Below are 25,158 nucleotides of genomic sequence, written 5' to 3'. Positions count from 1 at the left end.
GGATTTGAGGGAGGCAGGGCAGTGTTTTCCCAGCCATCTGCACAAGCACAGGAGCTCAGGGGCACCGTTGGACTTCTGCCCATGCCAGGGGTCATTTGCACAAGCACAGGGACTTGGGCACGTGATGGCACTGCACATTTTCACCGTGTGTCACTCACAGTGACAGTCACATGTGCACAGTAACTTGTGTACATGGCACGGGGAATTCAGGCACAGTGACATCTGCACGTGTGCAAGGCACTAGGCACTGTGACATCTCGGTGACATTTGCACACACCGGGCACCTTTTGCTCAGCTCAGGCAGTGCCTGCAAGTGCACAGTGGCACTGGCACAGTGACATTTCCACGTGCAAGGCACTGTAACCCACTTGCACAGTGACATTGGCACAAGCACAGTGACATTTGCCCGCTCCCAGCACCCTTTGCCCACCCAGTGTTGCTCCCAGCACCCCTCCAGCTGCGCAAGCCCTTTCCCCTTGTGACCCCACCCACTAATTAGCCCCCCAATTACCTCACCCTAAAGAAGAGGGCGTGTCCCAGGGCATCCCACCCCCCACATGCAGCTTTGCTCCCTTTACCCCCCTTCCACAATCCCAGCCCCAGCCCCTCCCAAATCCCTCCCGGGGCAGCAAATTGCTTTAACCCGAAGAATTTTAAAACAAAATAAATCACTGAGGACACAACAAAACCCAAGTTTAGGGACAAATTAACCCGATGAGTTAATTTTTTTTCCCATCTTCGTGTGGTCCCTGGCTCCCTCACGCATGTGACGAGCTGGGCACCAGGGTCAGTCCTCAGCCAAGGGACCGCAGAGGCATTTGGGACCCAGCCCCATCGCATTTCGCTCAAAGAGAGGGTTTTATCCGCCGAGGCTCCAGCTGCCATCCCAAATCCCGTAGTGGGTTTGGGATAGGCCAGGGAACGCTGCTAATTATAGGGAAGGAACCATGTATTTACAGAGGCAGCTCCCAGCACCAAACCACCGGCGGCCGCTTTTGCTCCGCTGAGTCTCTCTGTTCTCTCTCCTCTTTCCCGGGCGCTGCTGTCCACAGAAAAATAAAAAGGGGGGATGAATTAAAAATAAATCCCCCTTGGTGATTTGCAAGAGGCACTTTAGCAGAGGAGGAGGAGGAGGCCGAGGAAGGGCAGGAGCAGGGGGGTGGCGGGGCGGGCTGCGGCGTTGCAGTGGCCTCGGTTGGAGCCGATGCAGGCGGCGTAAGCCATGGCGTGGGGGATGTAGTTCTGCTCGTGGACCCCGTGCAGCAGGTGGGCCATGGGACCACGGGCGAACACGGCCACATCCTCGCCGCCGTGGGTCTCCTGCCGCAGCGGCACGGCCGACTGTGCCTGGTAATCGGCGTGTGCTGGGGGCAAACAGCAGAAGTGAGAATTGTTTAAGAACCCAGCTCATTTTAGCCAAGCTGAGGCGAGTTTCAAGGGGTTTTGGCTCAAAACATACGCACCGAAATCCACAGCAGAGACGTTTTCTCGTTCGCCCGCCACAATTTTATAACCGGGGCCGTTGCCGTAGAGGATGGAGGTAAACGGTTTGCGGTCCACGTCGCTCTGCATCGGGGCCAGACCTGGCAGTGTGGCACAGTCAGCAGGACAGTATCACCCTACCGTGTCCCCGAGCTGTCCCCGGGGTGTCCCCGGTGCCGTGGCCAGGCAGGACTCACCAAAGATGGGATTCCCGCGGGGGGTGTAGCCGCCGAAGGTGAAGACGTGCGAGTGGTCGGCGGTGACGACGCTGAGCGTGTCCTGGGTGGACGTGAGGCGCGTGGCCAGCCCGATGGCCCTGTCCAGCTCCACCGCCTCGTGCAGCGCCTGCTTTGCCTTCCCCTCGTGGTGCCCGTGGTCAATGCGGCCGCCTGCGGAAACCGGCACCGCTGGGCATTGCCCTCCTCTTCCCAGACTTGCAACCCCCTTTATTCCCTTTCTGTGTCCTCCCCTCATCCCTTTTTATGCCCCCTTTTTACATCCCACATCCTCCCTTTTGCACCTCCATCAGCCATTTTATGCCTCCTTCTCATCCCCCTACCCTCTATCTATTTTAGCACTCCACCTTCACCCCTTTTATCCCTCCTTTTTTGCACTTTCATTGCCCCTGTTACCCCTCTTTTTCCAGCCCCCCATATCCCCTTTATCTGTCATTAGTGTATCCCCCACCACCCCTTTATCCTTCCTCCCTGTAGTCCCCTTTTTTTCACTCTCGTCTCCCCATTATCTTCCCTTTATGCACCATCACCTTTAATCCCTGTTTTTATTCTTCCATCACTCCCTTTATCATCCTTGTCCACCTTCCCATCCTCACTTTTTGTACCCCCCCTTTATCCAATTCCACACCTTTTTTGCACCCTCTTTTGCACACCATCGCACCCTTTTCCCTCCCCTTTTTGTACTCCCATCACCTCTTTTATTCTCCTTTTGCACCCTTCTTTTATAGAACCTGTCCATTTTTGTACCCCCATTGCCCCCTTTTATGCCCCATTTCTGCACCCCCATGAACCCCCCACCTTCAACCAGGAGGAAGAACCCTCGGGGATTTTTCTGGAGCATTCTGATGGCCACGGACACCATCTCGCTGAGGGACGGGTCTGTATCGTTGTTCCTGTCCAGCTCGTACATCATGTCCCCTGGCTCGAAGAGGCCTGGGGACAGGGACACTGCTGGAGACATCCTTTTCCATCAAAAGAAAAAGGGGGGCCAAATCCTGCTCCTTGTGCTGACTCAAGTGTTTCACACACCACTGGATCCAGGAAGATTAGATAGAAGCCGGACAATCCCAGCCCTTCCTTCCTCCTGCCCCGCTGGATTCCACATTCCAGTCGGGATGGGAATTTCACTACTGACAAAAGAACTGCATCCCTAGGAGGGAGATGTATCCAGGGTGGGAGCAGCAGCATCCTTGGGGGTGTAACATTGTCCTTGGTGGGCAGCACATCCTTGAGGGCACACCAGTGTCCCCAGGATGGGGCACCAGCATTTCCAGGGAAATTGCAGCCTCTTTGGGAGGTACCAGCATGCCTGAGGGCAGCAGGAGCACCACCCTTGGGGGTGTAACAGCATCCCTTTGGGGTACCAGCATCCCCAGGGAGGTAACAGGATCATTCTGGGGGGTACCAGCATCCCCAAGGGAATAGAACCATGTTTGGGGGCTACCAGCATGTCCAGGACAAGGCACCACCATCCCTTGGAGGATAACTGGCCACTGCAGCTGCCCCAGCAGCCCAGGACAGGACAGGGGTCCCCCTAAAGCACCAGCTGATGCCAGGGCACCCGTGGGTGCAGGGACTCACCCAGCAGGAAGTCGACACGGGTGAGGTTGAGCGCCAGCAGCCCTCGCCGGTGCCACACGTACTCAGCAACCTGAGGACATGGGACAGGCATTGTCACCTCTCCATTGCTTCTGCCATCCCTGAGACCCTCCCCAAGATATTCCACTCCCAGGAATGGCACTGCAGGGTTACAGGGGGGAGATGTGTGTGCTCCCCCACCCCCCAGAGTCCCTGTCACCTTGCCGCGGGGCTTGGCCTCCTGCCACGCCTGGACGAGGTTCCTGCCGTCCAGGCGGGTGCCCCGCTGCTTCTCCTCGTGGGGATATTCCACATCACTGACATTTCTGGGGTACATATATTTCCGCCCTCCACCCAGGATCACCTGTAAAAGAGGGGTGGAAATGTAGTTTTAAATATTTTTAAATTATTTTAAATCTCCCCTTCCAGCTGGGGTTTAATGGGGGAAGACCCCAAAGAGGCGGAGCGGGATGTCCAGGAAAGCCCTGGAGTTGTGGGCAAAAACACCCGAGGAATTTCACCTCGCTCAAAATAACTCTGAATATCTTCCTATTAATTAAAACCCAGGACAAAAATAACCATTTCCAGCAGGGATTTGGCTTTTTGAATACTTTTTTTCCCCAATCTGTGGGAAGGATGCTCCACATCGGGATCCCCACATGAACCCGCTGGGATGGAGCCCCATCCCGCGGCTCTCCCTGTTTGCTTTGGAGCCTGATTTATTTGGCCTCTGTTATTTATAACCTAGCAGAGATTTTATGGTTTTTTTGTATTTTTCCCCCTTTCTCTGCGTAGAAGGTGAATTACAAAGCTGCAAAACACCAACGCCAAAATTATTAACAAAAAAGAAGGGAAAAAAAGTCTTTTCCCCACTATATAATTATTTCCAGCCTGGGACAGAGTTAAAATTATATTAAAGGGAAAAAAAAACAGCAGAAGAGGCTATTAAAGAGCTAAATAACAGGCTGGGATGTTTTGCTTTGGGGCTATTTTGAAGGACAGAAGAAGATTTATTTACAGTGCTGAATTTCTGCATAAATCCACAGTAAGGAGCAGAACTGGGGGAAAAGGAAGAATTTTGGGTCTGGGAAGTATGGGAAGGGAGGAGGCTGAGATGGATTTGTGGGTCTGGGGCTTGATCCTACAGGTGCTTGTGGTCCAAGACCTATGTCTGAATTTCCTGGTCCCATGTTCACCTGAAAGTGCTGGTACCTCACCCATGGTGGTCCTGCTCCCATATCTGATGAGGACCCCAATTCTGTACCCATAGGTGGTCCTGGTTCTGCACCCATGGGTGGTCCCAGCCCACCATTGCATTGGGGTCCCAACTCTGCACCCATTGGTGATCCTGGCTCCATATCCACCCACAATCCTGGTTCTGCACCCACTGCTGGTCTCAGCCTCACATTTGCAGGGGTGGTCCTTGTCTTGTTCCCACTCACAGTTCTGACCCTGCATCCCTTGGTGGTTCCAGCCCAGCATCTCCTGGGAGTCCTGGCTTTTCAACCACTGGTGGTTCCAGTCCAGCACCTCCTGGGAGTCCTGGCTCTTTAGCCATTGGTGGTCCTGGTCATGCATCTATCCGCACCCCTGTCCCCACCCTTGGGTGGCTCCAACCCCCACCCAGGCTGTCCTGGTCCCATCCCCCTGACTCTAGGGCACATTCCTGGTGTCCTCATCCCTACCTCGATGTCAGGGATGTTCTCCACCAGCTGCCGGGCGATGTCCTTGCAGCCCCCCTCCAGGGCGTCCGGGGGCATCTCCCCATCCGAGTACCAGTCGCGGTTGGCAGAGTGGGCGTAGGCAGCGCTGGGCGTGGCGTGGGTCACACGCGTGGTGGTGACAATGCCCACAGCCTTGCCTGTGCCACCAGTTCAGGGGACAATGGTGAGAACACCCCCAAAACCTCCCGCTGGACCTCCTGCCCAGGAGTCCCTGCGCCCCTCACCTGCCTCCTTGGCCCAGCGGAGGATGGAGGTCACCTCCTGGCCCTTGGTGGTGTTGCAGCGGTCCCGGGTGACACCGGCACTGACCCCCAGTGTCCCCTCGTTTGCTTTGACACCGCAGAGGTAGGCGGTGGCTGTGCCCGCACTGTCGGGCACCTGGGCGTTGGTGTTGTAGGTCTGGAAGGTGGGAGATGGACAAACCCCATCATTATCAGCTCCATCGTTGTCTCCACCACCACCAGTGCCACTGACAGCACCATTCCCACTCTGGGGCTTCCCTCCCTGTGCTGTTTGGCTGCACCAGACCCCCATCCCACCTGTGTCCCCTCTCTTTTGCCCTTTGCCCCCCATTTCACCCCCTGCTCCCTCCACCGTGGGGGCACATTCCCCCCCTCACTGCATTTTGCTGCTTTTAGCCTTTTTTCAGTCCATCTTTTGGCAGAGAGATGGAAGCCACTGCCACGGGCACCCCCAGGGGGTGAACAGAGGTGGCTGCTGGCTTCAAATTTAATTATTATTTTAAAATGTTTTGTTCAGCAAAACGAGCCCAGGAGAAGCAGGGGGGTCCCGTGGCGTCCCGCAGCCGGCGGGCTCCTCCTGCCTCCCTCCCCGTTCCCACGGCCGGCCCCTGGCACGGCCAACGGGCACCGGAGCCAGCTGCCTTCGCCCGCCCCTGACCTAATTTCAGCTTGGTCGATGCCGCCTGCCCGTGACCTTGCGGTGGGTGTCGTGTCCCCGTGGGTGCCCCGGGGGGCTCACCTTGGCCAGGGCCACGAAGGGGAACTTGTCCATCTCCAGCAGGCTCTCCTCGCCCTGCCCGTGCATCTGCCCTTTGAGGATGCGGGCGGCCGTGACCGTGGAGACGCCCATTCCTGCGGGACACCGTCAGCCGCGCACGGACAGCCCGGCGGCACCGGGCAGCACAGCCCGCCCCGCGCAAACCCCCTCATCTCCGCTTACTCCGTTCAGCCCGTAGTCCAGTTCATCCCACCGCTCAGTTTATCGCAGCAACCAATTCTTGCAAGCCCAGTTTATTGTGCAGTCTGTTTATCCCAGCTCCCAGTTTATCCCAGTAGCCACTTTTCATTGCAAAGCCAGTTCATCACAGAACCTAGTTTATTGCAACTCCCAACTTTTTCCAAATCCAGTTCATTCCAGCACACAGGTTTATCCCAGCACCCACTTTCTTGCAATCCCAGCTTATGCCAGCATTCAAATGATGGCAAAACCAATTTACCTGAGCACCCAATTCTTTGCCAATTCAGTTTATCCCTGCACGAGGTTACTGCAATCCCAGTTCATTGCAGCACCCAGCTCATGCCAGCACCCAATTTATTGCAACCCAGTTCCCCCTGGCACCCAATATTCATTGCAAACCCAATTTATTGCAGCACTCAACTTATTCTAAATCCAGTTCATACCAGCACCCAGTTTACCCCAGCACCCAACTTAACACAAACCAAACTGATTGCAGCAACCAATATTTTTTGCAAATCCAGTTTATCCAGCATCCACAAAATAGAGTTTACTGTAAACTCAATTTACCCTAGCATCCATTTTTTTGTAAATCCAGTTCATCACATCACCCAGTTTACCCCAGAACAGATCTTTTTGCAAACCCTATTCACACCATCACCCAAGTAACTGGAACTCCAGTTTATCCCAGCGCCCAGTTTATCCCAGAACACAACTCACCACAGCACCTATTTTTCCACAATACCCAATGTGTCGAAGCCCCAGTTTATCCCGGCACCCACTTTATTGCACCCACTTCATCACCCCCCATGCTCCCTGGCCCCACTGCCCCCACCCTGGAGTGGGTGCTCCCCTCCCATCTCACCGTCCCCCAGGAAGAGGATGAGGTTCTTGGCCACGTTCTGGTTGAGGCGCTGGAGCCGCAGCGCGTTCTGCAGGGTCTCCTGCGCCTGCCGCCGCCAGTACTCGGGGTTCTTCTCCCTCTCTGCAGGGGAACAGGCTCATAGCACCCCACAGCACTGCTTTTAGGGTGCTGCCCCTCCAAACCTCACCTACCCGGGACCACCGATGCCGAGCAGAGCTGGGCGAGGAGGAGGACGAACAGAGCCTTCATCCTGCGGCGCTGAGCGGGTGCTGCCAGGAGAGAGCTGCAAGGTGGGTGGCACCCGCTTGTGCCTCAGTTTCCCCACTGAGACCTTTGCCCCGGAGTCAGCCAAGCGAGGACAGAAAGAAATGTCCCCTCCCCGCACAGTCACCGATGTGACCCCCCTGAGGACATGCCAGCTTAACCGCCCCCCTCCCCACCCCGGCCATCAGTCCCATGAGGTGTCACCTCACTGTCACCAACCAGAGCTGGGGGGAGCCGGGATAGCACCTATAGCACAGTGAGGTCCCCATCACATGGCCATGTCCCTATCACATGTGTGTTCCCCTTCCCATGCCCATGTCCCCATCATGTGCTTGTGCACCTCTCTTGAGTCCCCATCATGTGTCCCTGTCACCTCTGTGTTCCCATCCCATGTCCATGTCTCCACTGCACATCTGCAATCCCATCACACACCCGTGTCCCCACCACGTCCCCTGTGTGTGCCATGTCCCCATCACACACCCCTGTCCCCATCCCTATCACACACCTGCGTCCCTGTTGCATCTCTGTCCCTGTTGTGCACCCACCTCCCCACATGACCACGTCCCATGACACATCCGTGTCCTTGCTGCACGCCCGTGTCCCCATCCCGTGTCTGTGTGCCCGCCACATGCTCGTGGCCCTACTGCATGTCTACGTCCCTGTTGCACACTCAGGTCCCTGTAGCATCTCCGTGTCCCCGTTGCACACGCACGTCCCCACCACACTCCCGTGTCCCCACGGCACTCTCCTGTCCCCATCACCCCCGCATCCCCACAGCACCTCCCCTCCGCCGCACGCCCCCTCAGCCCGCGCTCCCGGGAGAGCCTCCCTCCCCCGGGATGGCAGCGGTGGCCCCGGGGGTCCTTACCGGGGATGGGGGCTGTCACACTCGCACCGCACTAACTTGGGTCCCTACACCCACGTCCCTCTGGGCGGCGGGAGGAGGCCGGGCCGGTGGGACCGCGAGCCCTTAAATCCCCCGGCACCCGGCCTTCGCCTCCTCCTCCTCCCCTTCCTCCACCCTCCCCCTGCTGCCAGCAAGGGGGGGGGGGGGGGGGCGGGAGGAGAAAAGGCCACAACTGGGCTTACTGGTGCCCTCTGCCGGGTTATACTGGGAGGACTGGGAGGACTGGGGAGCACCAAGCCTGGCTATAAGTGCTGAGCAACCCTCCCCCTCTTCACAAGCGGGAGTTTGGGGCGCCTCGTGGTGGGGTTGATATGTGTTTTGTCGGATTTTGCATTATTTTCACCCAAACCGTGCTAGCGGCACCAGCGAGGGGTTGGGGTGGGAGTGATGGAGATGAGTGGGGTCTCCCTGCCTCAGTTTCCCCACACGGGCTCCTGCAGCAGCCCACGAGAGATCCCTGGTGGGATCCCGTGGCATTACTGTCGGTCCTGCAGTAAGCACGGCATATGGACGAGGGCGGAGGGAGGGCGTGACTCCCAGCCCTGCCTCAATTTCCCCGCGCCGTGGGCCCGGGGGGCTCTGTGACCCGCGGAGCCATCCGTGACCTCCCAGAAGGTGGCGGTCTCAGCTCAAAAATCCGCTCCCCTGGAGCCTCGGGGTGCAACCGAGGGGGCAACAACACGGCCGCGATGCCAGGAGACGGGCACGGCCCCTTGCGGACCCTCCAAATCCCTCCGGAACCCTCTCCCCTTACCCCTTTCCACCCTCTCTTCACCTCTCTGCACCCCCTGGCACTTTCGCATCCCAGCAGAAGCGATTTGCAGCCCCGTGTGTGTGATGAGCGTGTCAGTGCTCAGCCCGCCGGGGCTGCGCAGGGGGCGGAGGCTGCACCGCGTGTCCCCATCCCTGTCCCCACGGCAGGGCAGCCGCCGGTGCTTTTCTGCGTGGGAAAGCTCACGCTGGCACACTCGCACGGCTGCAGGCATGCACGAGTGGGTGCAGCTGCGGGCGTGCCAGCAGCACACGCGCGCTCTTGCACGACTGCGCGCGTGCCCGTCGGTGGCCCCCCCTCGCTCACCCACGCGCGTGGCTCTGACGGCCACACGCTCGCGCGGGTGCGCTCGCCCCGCGGCCCCACGTGCTTTCGCTCTTGCACAAGCGGCCGCCGCCGGGATGGCGCCTTGCACGCTCATCCCGGGACGCCACATCCCCTCCGGCCAGGGAGCCGGGGCTGCCTCGGGGAGATGCCGCCGGCAGCGGCAGGGCTCGTGGGGCCCCCCAAGCGGGGATCGGGGCCCCCCGAAAGAGTTAAAGGAGGCGTGCGGGAAGCCCGTCCCTCCGCGGCCCCATTGGTTTCCCATCCCAGGTACATCCTTTGCTCGTCACCCTCGCCACCCTCGCTAGGCCGCGGCGGCGTCACGAGCGGTGCCAGGGCTCAGCGGGCGCTCGCCCCATCGGGGCCGGGGCCGGCGGGAGTGGGTTGACGGCCATGGTGAGTGGGGGGGGCCCAGCGACACCCCCAAAGCTGGGGGTGGTTGAGTGGGGGCCGCTTGGCCGAGCGGGGCGCCGGCTGATGCATCTCCCGTGGGATGCTCTTTATAACCCCATAGGACCCCCCCACTGCATCGCGGGAGACCCCCCGACATCTCCGCGGGACCCCCTTTGGACCCCCGAGGGACTCCGTGAGACCCTCATTGGACCCTTAAGGGATCCCCCATAGCATCCCAAGGGACCCCCCGTAAGACACCCTCAGGGACCCCCGCCGCAGCCCCCAACACCCCTGGGTGCCCCACTTGGGCCTCCCCGCCGCGTTTTCTTTGTGGCCGGGGGGGTCACCAGGTGGAGACCCCAAAGTGGGTGCCCCCCTCTGGGTGCCCCCTCAATTCCCCCGCCGCCCACAAATCCATTCTTGACCCAGACCCGCGGGGGTTTGCACCGTGTTTCCCTCTGCAAAGAGAGGGGGGCGCCCCCCATCCAACCAAACCCACTTTTGTGGGGCTGTTTGCGAACACCCCCAAACTGGGTTGTACGCCTCCCTATTTTTTAACCCTTCTTTTGCTGCTTTTTAAGCTTTTCACAAAAAAAAAAAAAAAACCAAAAAAAAACACAAAAAAAACAAACAAAAAAAAAAAACCAAAAAAAAAAAAACAAACCCACCAACTTTATCTGCAGTCAGGGCTCCCTACAAAACAGAGGGCTGGCTCCCCCAAAACACTTTCCCAGCACCCCTGATTAACACTGGCACCCCTGATTAACACCAGGAGTTGCTAAATACCCCCCATGCTAAATAATTAGCAAGCTGAGCCTCGCTGGGCGCTGGCTGTGGGCTGCAGAGGTGCGGGGGCACCCATGGGTGCCGGGGGTGGGGCGGGTGGGCACCGCTTTGCCAGGCGGGGCTTTGGGGGCGCGGGGATGGCTTGGGGGGCTCAGGGGGCTCAGGATGGACTTGGGGCGTTGGAGGGGCTGGAAGGAGGCGAGGAATCGCCATGGCGATCGTGGCCGCGGTTGCTCCGAAATGGCGCCCGGACGGGAATTGAAAGCAGCCGGCGGAGGCTCGGGGTGCCCGGTACCGGCGAGGGGCTCCCCCGGCGGGGCAGAGCCGGGCGCTGGGGGCCCCCCGGGCCTTCCTGGGGGTGTGCGGGCTCCGAGCACGTGGGGCTTATTGTTTATAGAGCGAAGGAGCGATTTGGGGTAAACCCAGGCTATTTAATGCTGAGATTTTTTTTAAGCTGTAAAAAGAGTGAAAATTCCTTGCGCGGGGGTTGAAGTGTGGGTGTCCCCCACTGTGTTGGAGCGGGGACAATGGATTTTTATTCGGATTGAAGCAAATAACGGCTTGGATGACCAAATCTACCCCGTTTTGCCCCACAAAAAGGGGTGCTCCTGCTTCACCTGCTGGAGAGGGTGGGGAGCACCCCGAGGTGCTACTATGGCCCCAATATGAAGAATATGGGTGTTAAAAATACCTCCCGGGCCCGATTTCCCCTCAAATTGAGGATGCTGGGGCTCGACCCCAATGCCTCTCGGGGGTGTTTTGGGGAACTCGCGCTCAGTTTTGATTCTCTGATGGCTAGTACAGGGTTGAGCCAGCACATCTCTTGTGAAAGGAGAACAGAAAAGGATTCTTGGTTTGGTCTTTTTCCTTGTTTTCAGGCTAGGGTAGGCGGGGTGGGGGATCGCTGAGGGAAAAAAAGATTGCATTTCCTCAGGAAATTGAGTGAAAGCTGGGATTCCAGGAATTTGGTGTTGCAGAGCCGTGGGGGCTTCATGGATCCCCCCTCCACCGCGTAAGCGGGGATTTGTGCCCGGAGCTGCCAATTTCAGCCATGTGCGAAGTACTAAAATAGGTGGAAAAAAGTGAAAGGGGTGGGAAAAAATAGGATCTAAACAGATTTTCCCCACGATAAAATCTTGCAGTTGAGGCTCTTTTGCCTCACGGTTCTCAGGCTCCAGGCGGGCGCCCAGGGGAGATTTTGGGGCTGCAGACAGAAATTTCGGTACAACCAAGAAGGGAAACCGCCTCTTTGTTTTAACCCTTTTTCTTCCCCAGGTGGGTTTTGTGGTTAATTAAACTGAGGCTGGGATTTGGGATCCGGGGAGAGGATGTGACTTGTTGCTAAGTGTGCAAAGGGAGGTTTGGGAATGCTGCTATTGGAAACAAGGCTGAGACCCTTGCTTTCATTCTGCCAGGAGAAATTGAGGCACGGCTGTGCGGGGTTTGGGTCAACTCATCCCTTTGGGATTGATGGCAGCGGGATGGGGACATCCAGATGGATTTAAATCTCCTCCCTGCGCTGATTGCGGGTGAAGGGTTGTGAGTGGTGCCGCTCGGGGCATCGGTGGCAGGGTCAGGGTGGATTTTGGGGTGCTCAGCCCCTCGGTGGGGAGTGGAGAGTTGTTTGCTCCATCGGGAGACAGTCTGGCTGGATGGCAGGGCAGTGCCAGGGGGAAGGAAACAGCGGCGGCGGCACGATAAGGGCCGGTTGCCAACCCGTGAGGTTTTCCTTGTTTTTCTGCCGGGGATGAGATAAGAGCCGGGCACAGGCACAAGATAATGCCCGGGGGACACGGCGCCGGGAGGGAGCCCGTCCACAGCTGAAATTCCTGGTGCTGTCGCCTTTGGGTGCTCGCAGGGACTTCTCCGGGTGTTTCACGGTGCGCGGGGTTCGCAGATGGGGCGTAGAGCGCGGTGGCGAGCCCGGAGTGTCAGGGAGGAAAGCCATTTTCTCTGCTGCCAGCCTTTCCCAGGTGCCTGGCACTCCGGGGTTCCCTGGCACAGGGGGGTCGCTCTCTCCGCTGCAGGGCGGAGGTGGATCCGGCTTTATTCCAGGCTGAAGGGGAGGTTGCACAACCCGGCCCCGAGGGAAAGCGAGGCGGGTTCGGGCTTTGCTCAGCTCTTGGCTCCGGCCCTCTTTGCTTTCCATAACCATCCTCCGGCGTTTGTGTAGTGCTTTACTACCTTAGAGCCATTCGGGATTTTGCTCCCTGGAGGAGGAGGTGGCTTTAGAACGTGTGTAAACCTTCCTCCTCCTTCATCTTCTTCCTCATTCCCGGGCCACTGAGCACCTCTGTTGCTAATCTCCCTGTGCAGATGTCGACCTACAAGCGGGCGACGCTGGACGATGAAGACCCCTTGGAGTCCCTTGGTGACAATGATGGATACCCCAATGGCTTTCAGGTATAGCTTCATGTGTCTTTTAAGGAGGAAAAAGGGGATTTTGTGTCCTGGCAAGCAACAAAGGGGGTGCAGAAGGGTTTTCAACCTTTGACCAGTGTCTGGGGGGTAAAGTCCAGTGTGGGCAGAGCCACTGCTGCCCTTAGCTCCCCTTCTGGCACAGGGAGCCAGCAGGGCCATATCCTGCCTGCACTGTTTCAACACTCTACCTCCCAGATTTTCTGCTGCCAAACCCCTTCCCAGCATGGCTGGGGTGAGCAATTATCGAAGCACTGGGAGTTTTGTCCACACAAAAGGGGATTAGGTTAATTCCTCCCCAAGCAGTGGGAAAGCAGCTTAAAGAGGGCTGAGGGTGACAAGAAAAAACCCCACTGCTGCCAGTGTCCAGCCTCACCGGGAAAGGTTCAGGTCTGGAGAGACCCTCTCTGTCCTGGCCCCAATCCCAGCTCCATCAGTCTCTAGAATGGTGGTTTCTGCCCCAAATGTGTTTTTACTTTTCCTGACGGGGCCGTCTCCGCTTGCCGTCACATCGAGATGTTTCCTGGGGATGTTTTTTGGCTGAGTGGGAGTATCCTGTTGAGGCATTTTTTGATGCAGCCCCCACCCTGTCCCAGTGCTGGCAGTGGGGACGGGAACAGCCGTGGGGTTATGCTGCGCTCGAGGAGGGGTTCAGGGTGGCACGGGACAGCAGGTGAGCTCTCCAAAGCACTCGTCCCGCTCCCTTTCCTGCCATTGTGCCGCCCTTCCTGCCCTGTTTCTGGAAGGCAGCTGCTGCCTTTCCCAGCCCAATCCATGACGGATCCCTTGTTGGGGCTAAATTTCTGCTGTGGGCTGTGGGAAGCAAAATGGGGGCTGCGTCAGTGAGCTTTTCTGCCAGCGGGGAGACGACACTGCTCTTCCCGCAGGTGAACTTCCGCGGCTCGCGGGGCAGCCGGGGCTGCTGGGCCGAGCGGACGCGTGCTGAGAAACAGCTGGTGGTGCTGGTGGGGGTGCTGGCAGTGCTGCTCGTGGCCTGTCTGCTGGGACTCATCTTCCAGTACAGAGCCAGTAAGTCCTTTGCTCATTTTTTGGGGGCCAAAACTCCCAGGAAAGGGAGGATCCTGGGCTCAGCCTTTGCCTGTGAACACCAAGGCAGAGCAGCTTATTCGAGCAAGCAGTGGGGATGGTTTGTTCAAGCTTTGAGCAAACAACTGCGCAGGGATCCTGCCCCCTTGACCAGAGTGGGTTGCTGGGGAGTTCCCAGAATACAATATTTGATGCAAGGATGGGATGCTTACCTGCGCTCCTCACCTCAGGACAGGATTCTTAGGTATCAAACAAGATGTTCACATGTGGGGTGGGATCTTTGGGCTCAAGACAGGATGGTCATCTGCACCCCTTCACCCCAGGGAGAGATGCTTATATGCAGGATAAGGTGTTTCTTTGAACCTTTATTCTGGAACAGGATGGACTGTTTCTCTACATCCTTCACCCCAGGATGTAGAGTCACCCACCCACCCAGGGTGGGTGACTGGGCACTGAGCTCAGTGATGATAGGGCAGGATGCTCAGACATGGGTCAGCATGCTAGTCCGTATTGCTTGCTGTAGAGCATGGTAGTAAGGTACAAGGTGGGATGCATAGTAGTAAAGTATAAGGTGGGAGGCTTGGGAACCAGGTGGGGTATTTGCCTGCATCCTTTAACTTGGGGCAGGATGCTCTGTGGTGCTGCTGATTCTGCTGCAGCAGAGGAGCTGAACCTCTCCCTGTCCCCCAGAGCCACCTGCTGTGTGCCTGTCAGAAGCCTGCATCTCCATCACCAGCTCCATCCTCAACTCGCTGGACCGCACGGTGAATCCCTGTGAGGACTTCTTCAGCTATGCCTGCGGGGGCTGGATCAAGGCTAATCCGCTCCCCGATGGTCACTCGCGCTGGGGCACCTTCAACAACCTCTGGGAACACAACCAGGCCATCATGAAGCACCTGCTGGGTGAGTGCGTGGGAGCAGTGGGACCCCGCAATGCTCAGGGACCCCGTTGGGTCCCGGGGATGCCAAAAACATCTGCATGGAAATTCGAGTTTGGAACTGACCTCCAGTGTCAAACCGGTCTGTGACACATGTGCTGTGAGGACATTGAGAAATGGATCCTGGCTGTGTTTGCTCTTCTAGATGGTCCTGAGATTTTTGACTGTGGTGTTGCTAGTCTGTGATGCTGAGTAGGGAAAAGGCCTCTGCTCTGTAAACCCCATGGTGGCATTCCCAGGAGCTCTGAAATTCAGGATGTGCACTCCAGGCTGCATCCAGAGGCTGTAGTGCCCCAGTATCACCCCAAGGATATGTGTTTATCATGTGCTATAACTTCCAGCCTTTGTGAGTAGCCTTTTGGGGGGCTGGCTGCTAGTATGACCATTTTTAGGGGGCCAAAACTCCCCCAGCAAAGGGAGGGTTCTGGGCCCAGGCTCTGCGTGCGAACGCTAAAGCAGAGCGGCTTATCCGAGCAACCGGCGGGGACGGTTTGTTCAAGCTTTGAGCAAACAACTGGCTCCTTATCAGCACTTTCCACTGCGCCAGGGCTGATTATCTGGAAAGAGAAGGTTTGGGAAGAGTGTTGTCTTTTGAGAGAAAGGGGGTGGCGCGGGAACAGCTTCGTCCCTGGCTTTTCCCGCAGAAATCTGGCGCTGGTTTTACCGGGAGAAGAGACTGGGCCTCCAGCCAAGTGGTCGCGGTCGGCATTTCCTTGAATTCCTTGGAGCTGAGGGACCTTTAGTTAATAAAACCACACAGCTGGGAAGCCAAAGGTGCAAGCTGTGTCATCAGGAAAATAAATTAAAAAACCCCCAAAACCCTCTGGGGAAGCAGAATTTTAGCTGGGGAGATGAAAGGAAGGTTTTGGAGGCAGAGGAGAAAAATGGGTTTATTGTTCCTTTTTGCAGGAATAAATAGTACAGGTCTGGGGGGCACCAGCACAGAGGCAAGGGCAGCACCCGGGGCTGGATGATGCTGGGAATATCAGAGCTGCTGGAGAAATAAAAATGCTTTTTGTGTTTTCTTTCTTTATCTTTTGTCCCCAAAGAGTTGGAGCAGTCACTGTGGGTGGGAAAGGAGCGGGGGGGCAGGAGGCCAGGAAGGGATGGGGCCAATGGGATGTCCTTGGGGGCATGTTGGGGACTACTAGGACAAGCCTTGGCGCCTTTTTGGAGCCTAGCCTTGCCCAAAATGGGGCTGAATTCTTCTGGGTCCAGCAGATGCCCATCCCTGGAGCCCCATGTGATTCTCCTTGGGTACCTCCCACAGAGAACACCACAGCCAATGTGTCCAGCGAGGCAGAGCGCAAGGCACAGCGCTATTACCAAGCCTGCATGAATGAGAGCAAGATCGAAGAACTGCGTGCCACCCCGCTCATGGAACTCATCCAAAAGGTTTGTCCCAGTCCTTGTCGAAAAGCCATCTTCCCTCTGCAAAATGGGGGGGAAAGCTCAGTCATGGGCAGTCCCAGCACCCTCCATACTCCATTCTTGGTGCTTCCTGCAGAAGAGCATCCCCCAGGTCAGGCAGGCAGAGGTAGGGATTTATAATCCTATAATGGGGCTTTTTAGCCCCCTTGCAAGATGTTTCCCCCGCAGGATGGATATTGAGGGGATATTGAAGCAATTTCAGGTGGTTGTTTCTTACTCAAAAGTTGGTTGCTGTCTGTCTCCAGCTGGGTGGCTGGAACATCACAGGTACCTGTGCCGGTGACAACTTCAACGAGACGCTGCGGGAGGTGACGGCGCATTATCGCACCTCGCCCTTCTTTTCCGTCTACGTCAGCGCCGACTCCAAGAACTCCAACAGCAACATCATCCAGGTGGATCAGTCGGGGCTGGGCCTGCCATCGCGGGATTACTACCTGAACAAGACGGAGAACGAGAAGGTGAAGGTGGCGGGGGAAATGTGGGTTGGCTGGGGAGATGCCATGGGTGGGTGGCACCTGCCGTGCTGATCCCACCTGTCTGACTGTGCAGGTGCTCGCTGGGTACCTGAACTACATGGTGCAACTGGGGATGTTCCTGGGAGGCACCGATGAGGAGTCAACGCGGCAGCAGATGCAGCAGATCCTGGACTTTGAGACAGCCTTGGCCAACATCACCATCCCGCAGGAGAAGCACCGGGATGAGGAGGTCATCTACCATAAAATGACAGTGGGAGAACTAAAGGTAGGAATGGAGCTGGTGAGCTTCCCCATTCTGCTGTGGTTTGGGAAGTGGGGTGGACGGGTGGAGGTGACGCAGCTCCTCTGGGAATCCTGACACCAGCTGACACAGCCTGGGAAGCTCTTGTGCAACAGCTCAGCCTACATCCTCCTTGGGGAAATCCTACCCTGACCCTTCCTCCCAGCCTCTGGACCACCCCTGGTGGGCCAGCAGCTATCTTATTGCACCACTTATGTCCTCCTGGGACTGCTGCCCTTGGACGTCAGCCTGGTCACTTCCCAGTGTCCCCAGAGGGGCTGTAACTTGTGTCATCATCTCTGACACCCACCCCACTTTCTTTTCCTTCTTTGTGGGAGGAAATTGTTTACTCCCCTTCAACCTTTCAAGGATGCTGCTGTTATAGGAACTGGCCTCTGCAAAATCAGCTGAACTCATCAAATGGGGCCAATTCCAGCACAAGAAGCAGCTGCCACCCCCTGCAATGGTTTTTAGGTCCATAGCAGCACTGTGGCTTTTGCAGGAGCTGGCACCGGCTGTGGACTGGATGCCCTTCCTCTCCACGGTCTTCTACCCCGTGGAGCTCAATGAGTCAGAGCCCGTTGTGGTCTATGCCAAGGAGTACCTGGAGCAGGTCTCTGACCTCATTATGGCCACGGATAAGTGGTGAGAACCCCCAGCCTGTATGGAGACCTGGGTACCCAGGGTGGGCAGGAATGTGCTGCTGCCTACTCACCTCCTCTCACCATAGTCTCCTCAACAACTACATGATCTGGAACCTGGTGCGGAAAACCAGCCCACTCCTTGACCAGCGCTTCCGGGATGCTGAAGAAAAATTTATGGAAGTGATGTATGGGACGAAGAAGGTGAGGGTGAAGTCCTCTGTGCCCCTGAATCACCATTAAAATGGTGATGGCTTTTTATCTCAAGGCCCTCTCATGTGGCATCCAAACAATGGAGATGTGGGGCAGCTTTTGGGGTGGCAGAGGGTTGGATGGGCCAGGTGGAGCAAGGGGTGGGAATGTGGAGGGCTTTGTTCCATGCCACTGCTGATGACCACCTCCTGTCCCATGCAGAGCTGCCTCCCGCGCTGGAAGTTTTGCATCAGTGACACGGACAACAACCTGGGCTTCGCTCTGGGGGCCATGTTTGTCAAGGCCACCTTTGCTGAGGACAGCAAGCAGGTGGTATGTCCCCAAGGCAGCAGCATGCGAGTCCCAGTGCTGGGAAAGCCTCTACAGTGGTGGAACTATGTCAACCTTGTTGCATTCACTGTGCATCTCCGCATGCCGGGTTTTTCACCATGTGTAGTCTTGGCCTCCCAGCCTCTTCTTCCCTGTGGTGTGAAGGTCCTTGACCTCTCTGGGACAGGAAGCCAGCTCTTTGGACTGAGGCTATGCTGCCTTGTTTTGTCTAGGCGGAGGAAATGATCGCAGAGATTAAAACTGCCTTCGAGGAAAGCCTGGAGACCCTGCAGTGGATGGATGAAGAGACGAGGAAATCAGCCAAAGAGAAGGTGAGGCGCTGGTGGCTGCACTGGGGAGAGGATGAAGGTTGAGGATGGTGTAACAGGGCGAGCCTGTCCTCCATCTCTGGCACTGAGAGCACTCTGGTCCTTTCACCCTCCAGGCAGATGCCATCTACAACATGATTGGCTATCCCAAATTCATCATGGACCCCAAGGAGCTGGATAAAGTGTTTAATGACGTGAGTAGGTCATGTATGTCCCCTGGGTTTTCTATAGGAGGTACAGGATGTGTCTGTATCACCATGGCCTCAGGGCAGCCTTGAACCTCAGGTTTCCTCCAGAAGGGTCTCACTGATGTCCTTGGCCCTTCTCTCGGGACTTCTCAGAGAGCTGTAGGCCAGTCCTGGGGTGGCTGAGGCTCTTGGGATCCCTGCCTGGGAAAAGGAGGAGCTGTTTTCCGTAATGGTGATTCATTTCCCTCCAGAGACTCTACAGATGTTGGAGAGGAGGAGAAACAGGAGAAGCCATAACTCTGCTGGCTCTGGAGGCTCAGACATGACTGTGAAGGGAGGAGTGGGGCTGGGCGATCACCACACACCACTCACGCCTTGTTCTTTTGCAGTATGAGGCTGTGTCCGACCTCTATTTTGAGAATGTCATGCAGTTTTACAACTTCTCAGCCAGGGTCACGGCTGACCAGCTCCGGAAACCGCCAAACCGGGACCAGTAAGTCCTCTGCTCCACTTCCCTGTTGTACTTAGTGGGGAACATTAGCATATCTGGAGCACGGGGATTTGGTGTCCACCATCCTGTGCTGGTTTTGAGGAGATAAATTTAGGACAATGGCTTTGCAACAAAAGTGGATGTTGTTGGAGCAAACACTGGTGATGGCTTGTGTTGCCATGTTGGCCGTGTTTGTGTTCCTGCAGATGGAGCATGACGCCTCCGACAGTCAACGCGTACTACTCTCCCACCAAGAATGAGATTGTCTTCCCTGCCGGCATCCTCCAGGCCCCCTTTTACACCCGTGCGTCCCCCAAGTAAGAGCCAGGAGAAAACAGAGAGGGCAAGATACCCAGCTTTCCTCCTATATGCAAATCTCGGGTTAAGTTTCATGGCAGTGGAGAGCAAAAGCTGTGTTCTTAACCTCTGCATTACCCTCCTGCAGGTCCCTGAATTTTGGTGGGATTGGCGTGGTGGTGGGCCATGAGTTGACACATGCCTTCGATGACCAAGGTATGACTGTGGCCAGGTGGGTGGGCAGCTGGAGGGGTGGCCAGTATGAGATGAAGAATCCACTGTGTTTTTGCAGGCCGGGAATATGACAAAGATGGCAACCTGCGTCCCTGGTGGAAGAATTCCTCTGTGGAGGCCTTCAAGCATCAGACAGCGTGCATGGTGGAGCAGTATGGCAACTACACTGTCAACGGTGAGGCAGTCAATGGCAAGCACACCCTCGGGGAGAACATCGCTGACAACGGGGGCCTCAAGGCCGCCTACCGGGTAGGACCATGGGGCTGGGGAGATTCGAAGTGGGACATGGTGTGGTGGGATTTGTGCTGTCTCCTGAGCCCATTGTGCTCCCCGGTTTTCAGGCATATCAAAACTGGCTGAAAAAGAACGGAGATGAAGAAACCCTCCCAACTCTCGGCCTCACCAACTACCAGCTCTTCTTCGTTGGCTTTGCACAGGTACATGTGGTGACCTTGGGAGGGTGGGCACACAGGTTTTTGGAGGTGGAGCATGCCCAGATGGGTTTGCGAGGGTGTGATGGCAAAACAGAGTCCTCCAGAAATGATGTGGTGGATGGAGAATGAGATTGGGGTGGTGCTGGTTACAAAGGAAGACAAAGCTGCAGCTTGAGCTGCCTTGGCCCCTGTCATGCAGGCAGAGAGGTTGGATTCAGCACTGGGCTGACCCCATGGTGATGGGTGTCAGTGCTCAGGCCCCTTGCCCTCCATTTGCAGGTGTGGTGCTCAGTTCGCACACCAGAGAGCTCGCACGAGGGGCTCATCACCGACCCCCACAGCCCCTCACGATTCCGCGTCATCGGCACCGTCTCCAACTCCCAGGAGTTCGCGGAGCACTTCAGCTGCCCCCCGGGCTCCCCCATGAACCCCCTCAAGAAGTGTGAAGTCTGGTGATAGGCAAATGCCCTAGGGAACCAGCAGCTGGTTGCTTTGTCTTCTGCCAACAGCTGGGCTTCCCCAATCCTTTGAGGCTCAAATCACTTCTCCATGCCACGGAGAGCCCGACTCTTCAGCCGGAGCAGTGTTTGTGCCCCTGGCATTGTCCGAGGTTCAATCCACTGTGAAAACTCCTCATCCTCCTGCTTGGTGAAATGACTTCGGTTTGGGGGTCTTTTCTTTCCCACCATGACCAGGCCAAGTGCTGAGGCACAGGCATCTGTGGGCACTGCCTGTATTTACACACACAGCGCACCAGCCTTACCCACCACCTAGAAAGTCCCTCTATTTTGGAGGTGATAAAGGGCACCTCCAGCAGCGGCAGGTTTGTCTGCGTGTCTAAATACACCTGATGTACCACCTTCTCTCCAAAGATGCGCACACGAGGGTGGAAAGTATTTTAAGATATATTTTTGGCGGGGGGGTGGGGGGAGAGGAAATACATATATTTTTTTCATGTGTTGTGGAATACACTGGAAATTTTCAGGGAAAATGCATTTAAAAGCCTTTTTTTAGTAAAAGATTAGTATATTTATTAATTTTTTTTTACTTAGTGCAGCCATAGGTGCAGTACCCTGTGGTGACAGTCCCTTGGCCAGGGAAGCTGGGTAGGGCTGTGGATATCTTTCCAGTTTTGGATCCTATGTTTCTCTGGGAGGGACTATCCTTAGAGGATGCTGATGGGAGAATTATGGACAGCAGGCCTGGGGACAGGGCTGGAGGATGCTGCAAGTCACAGAGGCTGCGCCGGGATGCTGCAGCTCCTGGGATTAGCTTTAATTTCAGAGCGTAAAGGGAAAAATTGACGTAACCAAAGATGTAACCAAGGTGGTGATGGGGTGGATGAAGCATCCTGTTCTCCTTCCTCTCTCCTCTGAAGCCAGGCCAGCCAGGATTTCCTGGCCCTAAAGCTTCCCAGACAAGTGCAGGCGGTTCCTGCCACTGCTTCTCTCATGCCAAGCCTGCCCTCTGCCTGGGAAGCTGCAAGCACCATGTGCCCCCAGAACTCTGTACCTCCACAGCTGGTTTGGCACCAGTGTGAGAAGTGATCAGGATGGGGCAGAGGGACTTTTTTAAGGGATGTTTTTAATTCTTGTTTTGAGGGGAAAGCACTGACAGGAGCTCAGGTGCTGTGTGTTGTCTTCTTGTTTTAGACAAAGCAGAGACATAGAGGGATTTTTAATATTTATATGTAAAGGGAGGGATGGAAGGGGCTGGGGTTTTGTAACTATTTTTTCACCCTACGTGTGAGGCTTATTGTAATTGAAATAATAAATACTTTTTACTGGATTTGGAGCTGATCATGACTCAAATTTTCTTATAGCAGGAGGGCCTGCATCCATTTATTTGTGCTATTCTCCCTGTCTACACCACTGAGACTATCCCATGCTGACAAAACTGAGCCAATGAGGCTTTTCCCAGCCTGTGCTTGGTGACTGCTGCCTCTCTTGGAGGCTAAATCCAGGGGTTTTTGCCCAAAAACCTCACTCTCACTGCGGGTGGCTCTTTGCTTTCTGTCTCTATGGCATGGCCCCACACAGCTCCCTGGCAGGGAGGTCTTTCCCAGATGCTTTTCCTTCCTCCCGGGTGAGTTTTTGGCTGGCTGGGCTGCAGTTGGATCCAGCAGCACAGGCCCCGTGCAGGTTTCCATCCAAACTCCCTTATTTATGGCTTGGTGATGCTGGTGGGATGCTGCCAGGTCCATAACAGGCCAACATTTATTCTGAGCAGATGCTCCATGGCTTCATCAGGCTTGCCCAAAAAATGCAAGGCAGGACCTGGACTGCAGGCTCCTTGCAAGCCTCACCCCAGCACCTGGCAGAGCTGATGGTCATTAACCACACCAAGGGCTGGGTACTCCTTTGCTATTTAATCCAGGAATCGTTATTGGGGGCTGGATTTGGGGCAAAACTAGAAGGCTGCAGCCCACTGGTAGCAAACTTTTGGGAATACAGTGTTTCTGCTGCTGACACAGGCAGGACTGAGCCAGCAATGAGCTTGGGACATGGGTGTTGCATAAATAAGACATTAAAATACATCTCTGACTGTTTTTACTGTGTTTTCTCACCCAGATGGAATCAAAATGTAGTAATTGCACTCACTTTCTGCTTGCACGACTTGGTGTGAGGCCCTCGGTTTCCTGCAGTGCTGAGAGTGGCCGTGGCCGTTGTTTTCCCTGAGAGCTGCCTGGAAATGGCGCAAACCCGCAGAGGGCGGTGGAGCCGAGAAAATAGGACTCTGGTAACATCGCTGGTTCCTGCCAGCCGAGCACTGCCTGCACACTCCAGTGCTCGGCTGGCAGGAACCAGCGATGTTACCAGAGTCCTATTTTGGTCTGGATGTGACCCCACATGTTTAAATTGTGGTGGAATACCTGCATTCCTGGGGAAAGAGAAGAACAGCGTGGGTGTAAGGCAAAGAGGAATAGAGTGGGGCTGGGGTGAGAGGGTGTTTTCCCAGCTGCAAAGGAGCACACTTTGGCTCTCTGGGACTTAGTTGCAGGGAGGGACCAGGCCGGTGATGGCTCAGGGACAGCCCCAGAGCAGGAAGGACTTTGAGGGTGACCATGAGCTGTGTTGTGGTAGGGGCTCACCGTGGTCAAGGCTGCCCGTGCTGGGCACAGGTGGAGGGAGTTTTCCTCCCTGGGAGGCTGCGGGCACAGGGAGAGCGGGCAAGAGGTGAATCATCCTGCTCTGTGCCAGCGCCTGGTGTGGGCTTGCCTGGTCCTGGGTGGTATTCACTTTATTTTGTGCTCAGCTGTGCCCTGGAGGGCTGAGACGTTGTTTGCCGAGGGCTGAGCCCAGGCAGGGGGAAGAATGAGGAAAGCTTCAAGCAGGACCTTTTTGATTTTCTTTATTTTTTTATGCTGGGTGGTTTTTTTGTCTGGAAGGTATTGGAAGAGGAACAGTGTGGGAAAAGCAGGAGAAGCCAAAAGAGGGAGGTGCTGCTGTGCTGTGCTGGGTGAAAGCACCTGGAGCATGCTGGAGCTTACAAACAGAACTGGAAATTGGGGCTGTTCATAGGTTTGGTGGGGCCAAGACTGCTGGTGAGAAGATGAACCCAACCATCTGAACTGCCCCTCTCCTTCCTGCTTTGTTCCTTCCAGGTAGGATCTGACCCCTGACACATCACAACAGTACTGAGGTCACCTAGTGGAACGACCAGATTTTAGGGCCAAAAGCTTCCCTGAACAAGCCATACCTTCCTGAAGGCAGGAGGATGGGAGTGGGAGGTGGGGAGCAGGTTTCTAAACCCCACCTTGCAGCTGGGACCTGCTCATTCTGATCACTGAGTTTTCACTCAGAGCCAGGCTGAATCAACAAGAAGGCTGTTATCTCCTCACTCACTCCCAGGACTATGGCTTTGTGCTTTACACTTTTCTCACTTTACACTCTTCTCTTCACGAGCATCCCTTCAGGGGATACCCCACTCCTGTATTTTCTTAAGTTCACCAACAGCTCCAGCACTCCTACTGCACTCTGTGCTGTGGGGTTGTGTCTCTCCTGTGGCAGGTACACAAGAGACTGGTGGGACTGGAAAAAGGGCTGGTGTTGCTCTGAAACAGGAGCTCAGTACTGTAGGCTCCAGCTGCCCACAGTGACACATCGGTTCCCAGGTGCTAACAGAGCTAGCAGGAAAAAGAGGAGGAAAAATGGAGAGGCAGCAAGAAGGGTGTGAATCCAGCTGGAACTCACTCAAGCTCCAAAATCTGCAGGATTTGTTGGCCAAATCGTCCTACGTAAGGTAGAAGGGAGACAGCTCTGCTTTTCCTCCTCAGGAAAAATTAAAAAGAAGGGAGAAACATGGCTGAGGAGAGACTTTGACTCTGGAAGGGCTTTAAGGCAGAGTTGGAAGCCTGGCTCTTTCGCCTGGCCAGCACATTTTGGGAGCTTCAGCAGACAATATGATGAAAATGCCTTTTTTTTTTCCTTTCTAAACAGGCAAAAAGTGTTATATCCAAAGATCCTGGAGTTCGGAAGCTCTTGTGCAGCTGTGTTTACAGCCAGCTATTTCTGTAGAACAGAGGCAGCCATGGATGTCAATTTGCTTTTGAAATGAATTTCCTTCCATGCAAAGGAGGGTAGCTAGAGAGGGGCTGTGCCAGGAGGTGGTCATGGAATGGCACCAGCCACCCCAGAACAACAGCTCTACTTGCACCCTCCAAATAATGATATCCAAGTCTTTACCAGCTGTGGAGGGAGAATTGTCTTCCCAGCAGAAGAGGTGTGCTGTGAACACAGCAGCTCTCTGGGATGCTGGGAGATCTATTAGTACCTGGGCAAATCCCATACCATGAGAAAAGTTCCTCCTTTGACTCCCATTTTTGGGGAGTGGAGGAGAACTTGGCCTTTCTTTTTGGTCCTCCTTATTTCTCTCTTCAGTTTTCCTGGTGGGGAATTAGTTAAT

The 25,158-nt window shown here is 55.7% G+C and overlaps 2 protein-coding genes across 7 annotated transcripts; one reads left to right on the top strand and one right to left on the bottom strand.

The window, feature by feature from the left end:
• Positions 1–689: 689 nt before the first annotated feature.
• Positions 690–8,367, bottom strand: ALPL (alkaline phosphatase, biomineralization associated). The gene is made up of 12 exons (XM_009095645.4): positions 8,215–8,367; positions 7,274–7,365; positions 7,083–7,202; positions 6,002–6,114; positions 5,245–5,419; positions 4,982–5,157; positions 3,517–3,660; positions 3,300–3,369; positions 2,517–2,651; positions 1,680–1,871; positions 1,464–1,583; positions 690–1,364 (listed from the first exon to the last, which is right to left on the bottom strand). Exons 2-12 carry the CDS (start codon positions 7,329–7,331, stop codon positions 1,114–1,116), a joined length of 1,554 nt encoding a protein of 517 aa, XP_009093893.2. The 5' UTR covers positions 7,332–7,365; positions 8,215–8,367; the 3' UTR covers positions 690–1,113.
• Positions 8,368–9,599: 1,232 nt separating this feature from the next.
• ECE1 (endothelin converting enzyme 1) lies at positions 9,600–22,041 on the top strand. 6 transcript variants are annotated; one of them, XM_018920486.3, is made up of 18 exons: positions 9,600–9,745; positions 12,845–12,931; positions 13,834–13,975; positions 14,684–14,896; positions 16,202–16,326; positions 16,608–16,820; positions 16,912–17,103; positions 17,621–17,763; positions 17,849–17,963; positions 18,174–18,284; positions 18,515–18,613; positions 18,727–18,804; positions 19,188–19,291; positions 19,495–19,605; positions 19,734–19,801; positions 19,878–20,068; positions 20,161–20,256; positions 20,533–22,041. In XM_018920486.3, the coding sequence occupies exons 1-18, from the start codon at positions 9,743–9,745 to the stop codon at positions 20,707–20,709; spliced, it is 2,268 nt and encodes a 755-aa protein (XP_018776031.2). In that variant the 5' UTR covers positions 9,600–9,742; the 3' UTR covers positions 20,710–22,041. The 6 variants fall into 6 exon arrangements, with proteins under 6 accessions (XP_018776031.2, XP_030088255.2, XP_018776033.2 ...); XM_030232395.2 differs by lacking the exon at positions 9,600–9,745 and adding an exon at positions 10,567–10,588; XM_018920488.3 differs by lacking the exon at positions 9,600–9,745 and adding an exon at positions 11,663–11,803.
• The last annotated feature ends 3,117 nt before the right edge of the window (positions 22,042–25,158 follow it).

The sequence above is a fragment of the Serinus canaria genome, chromosome 21 (genome assembly GCF_022539315.1).
Source record: "Serinus canaria isolate serCan28SL12 chromosome 21, serCan2020, whole genome shotgun sequence".
In the NCBI taxonomy this organism is placed as follows: Eukaryota; Metazoa; Chordata; class Aves; order Passeriformes; family Fringillidae; genus Serinus; species Serinus canaria.
The sequence above is the reverse complement of the archived record's forward strand: the minus strand, read 5'-3'. Positions and strand labels throughout refer to the sequence as shown.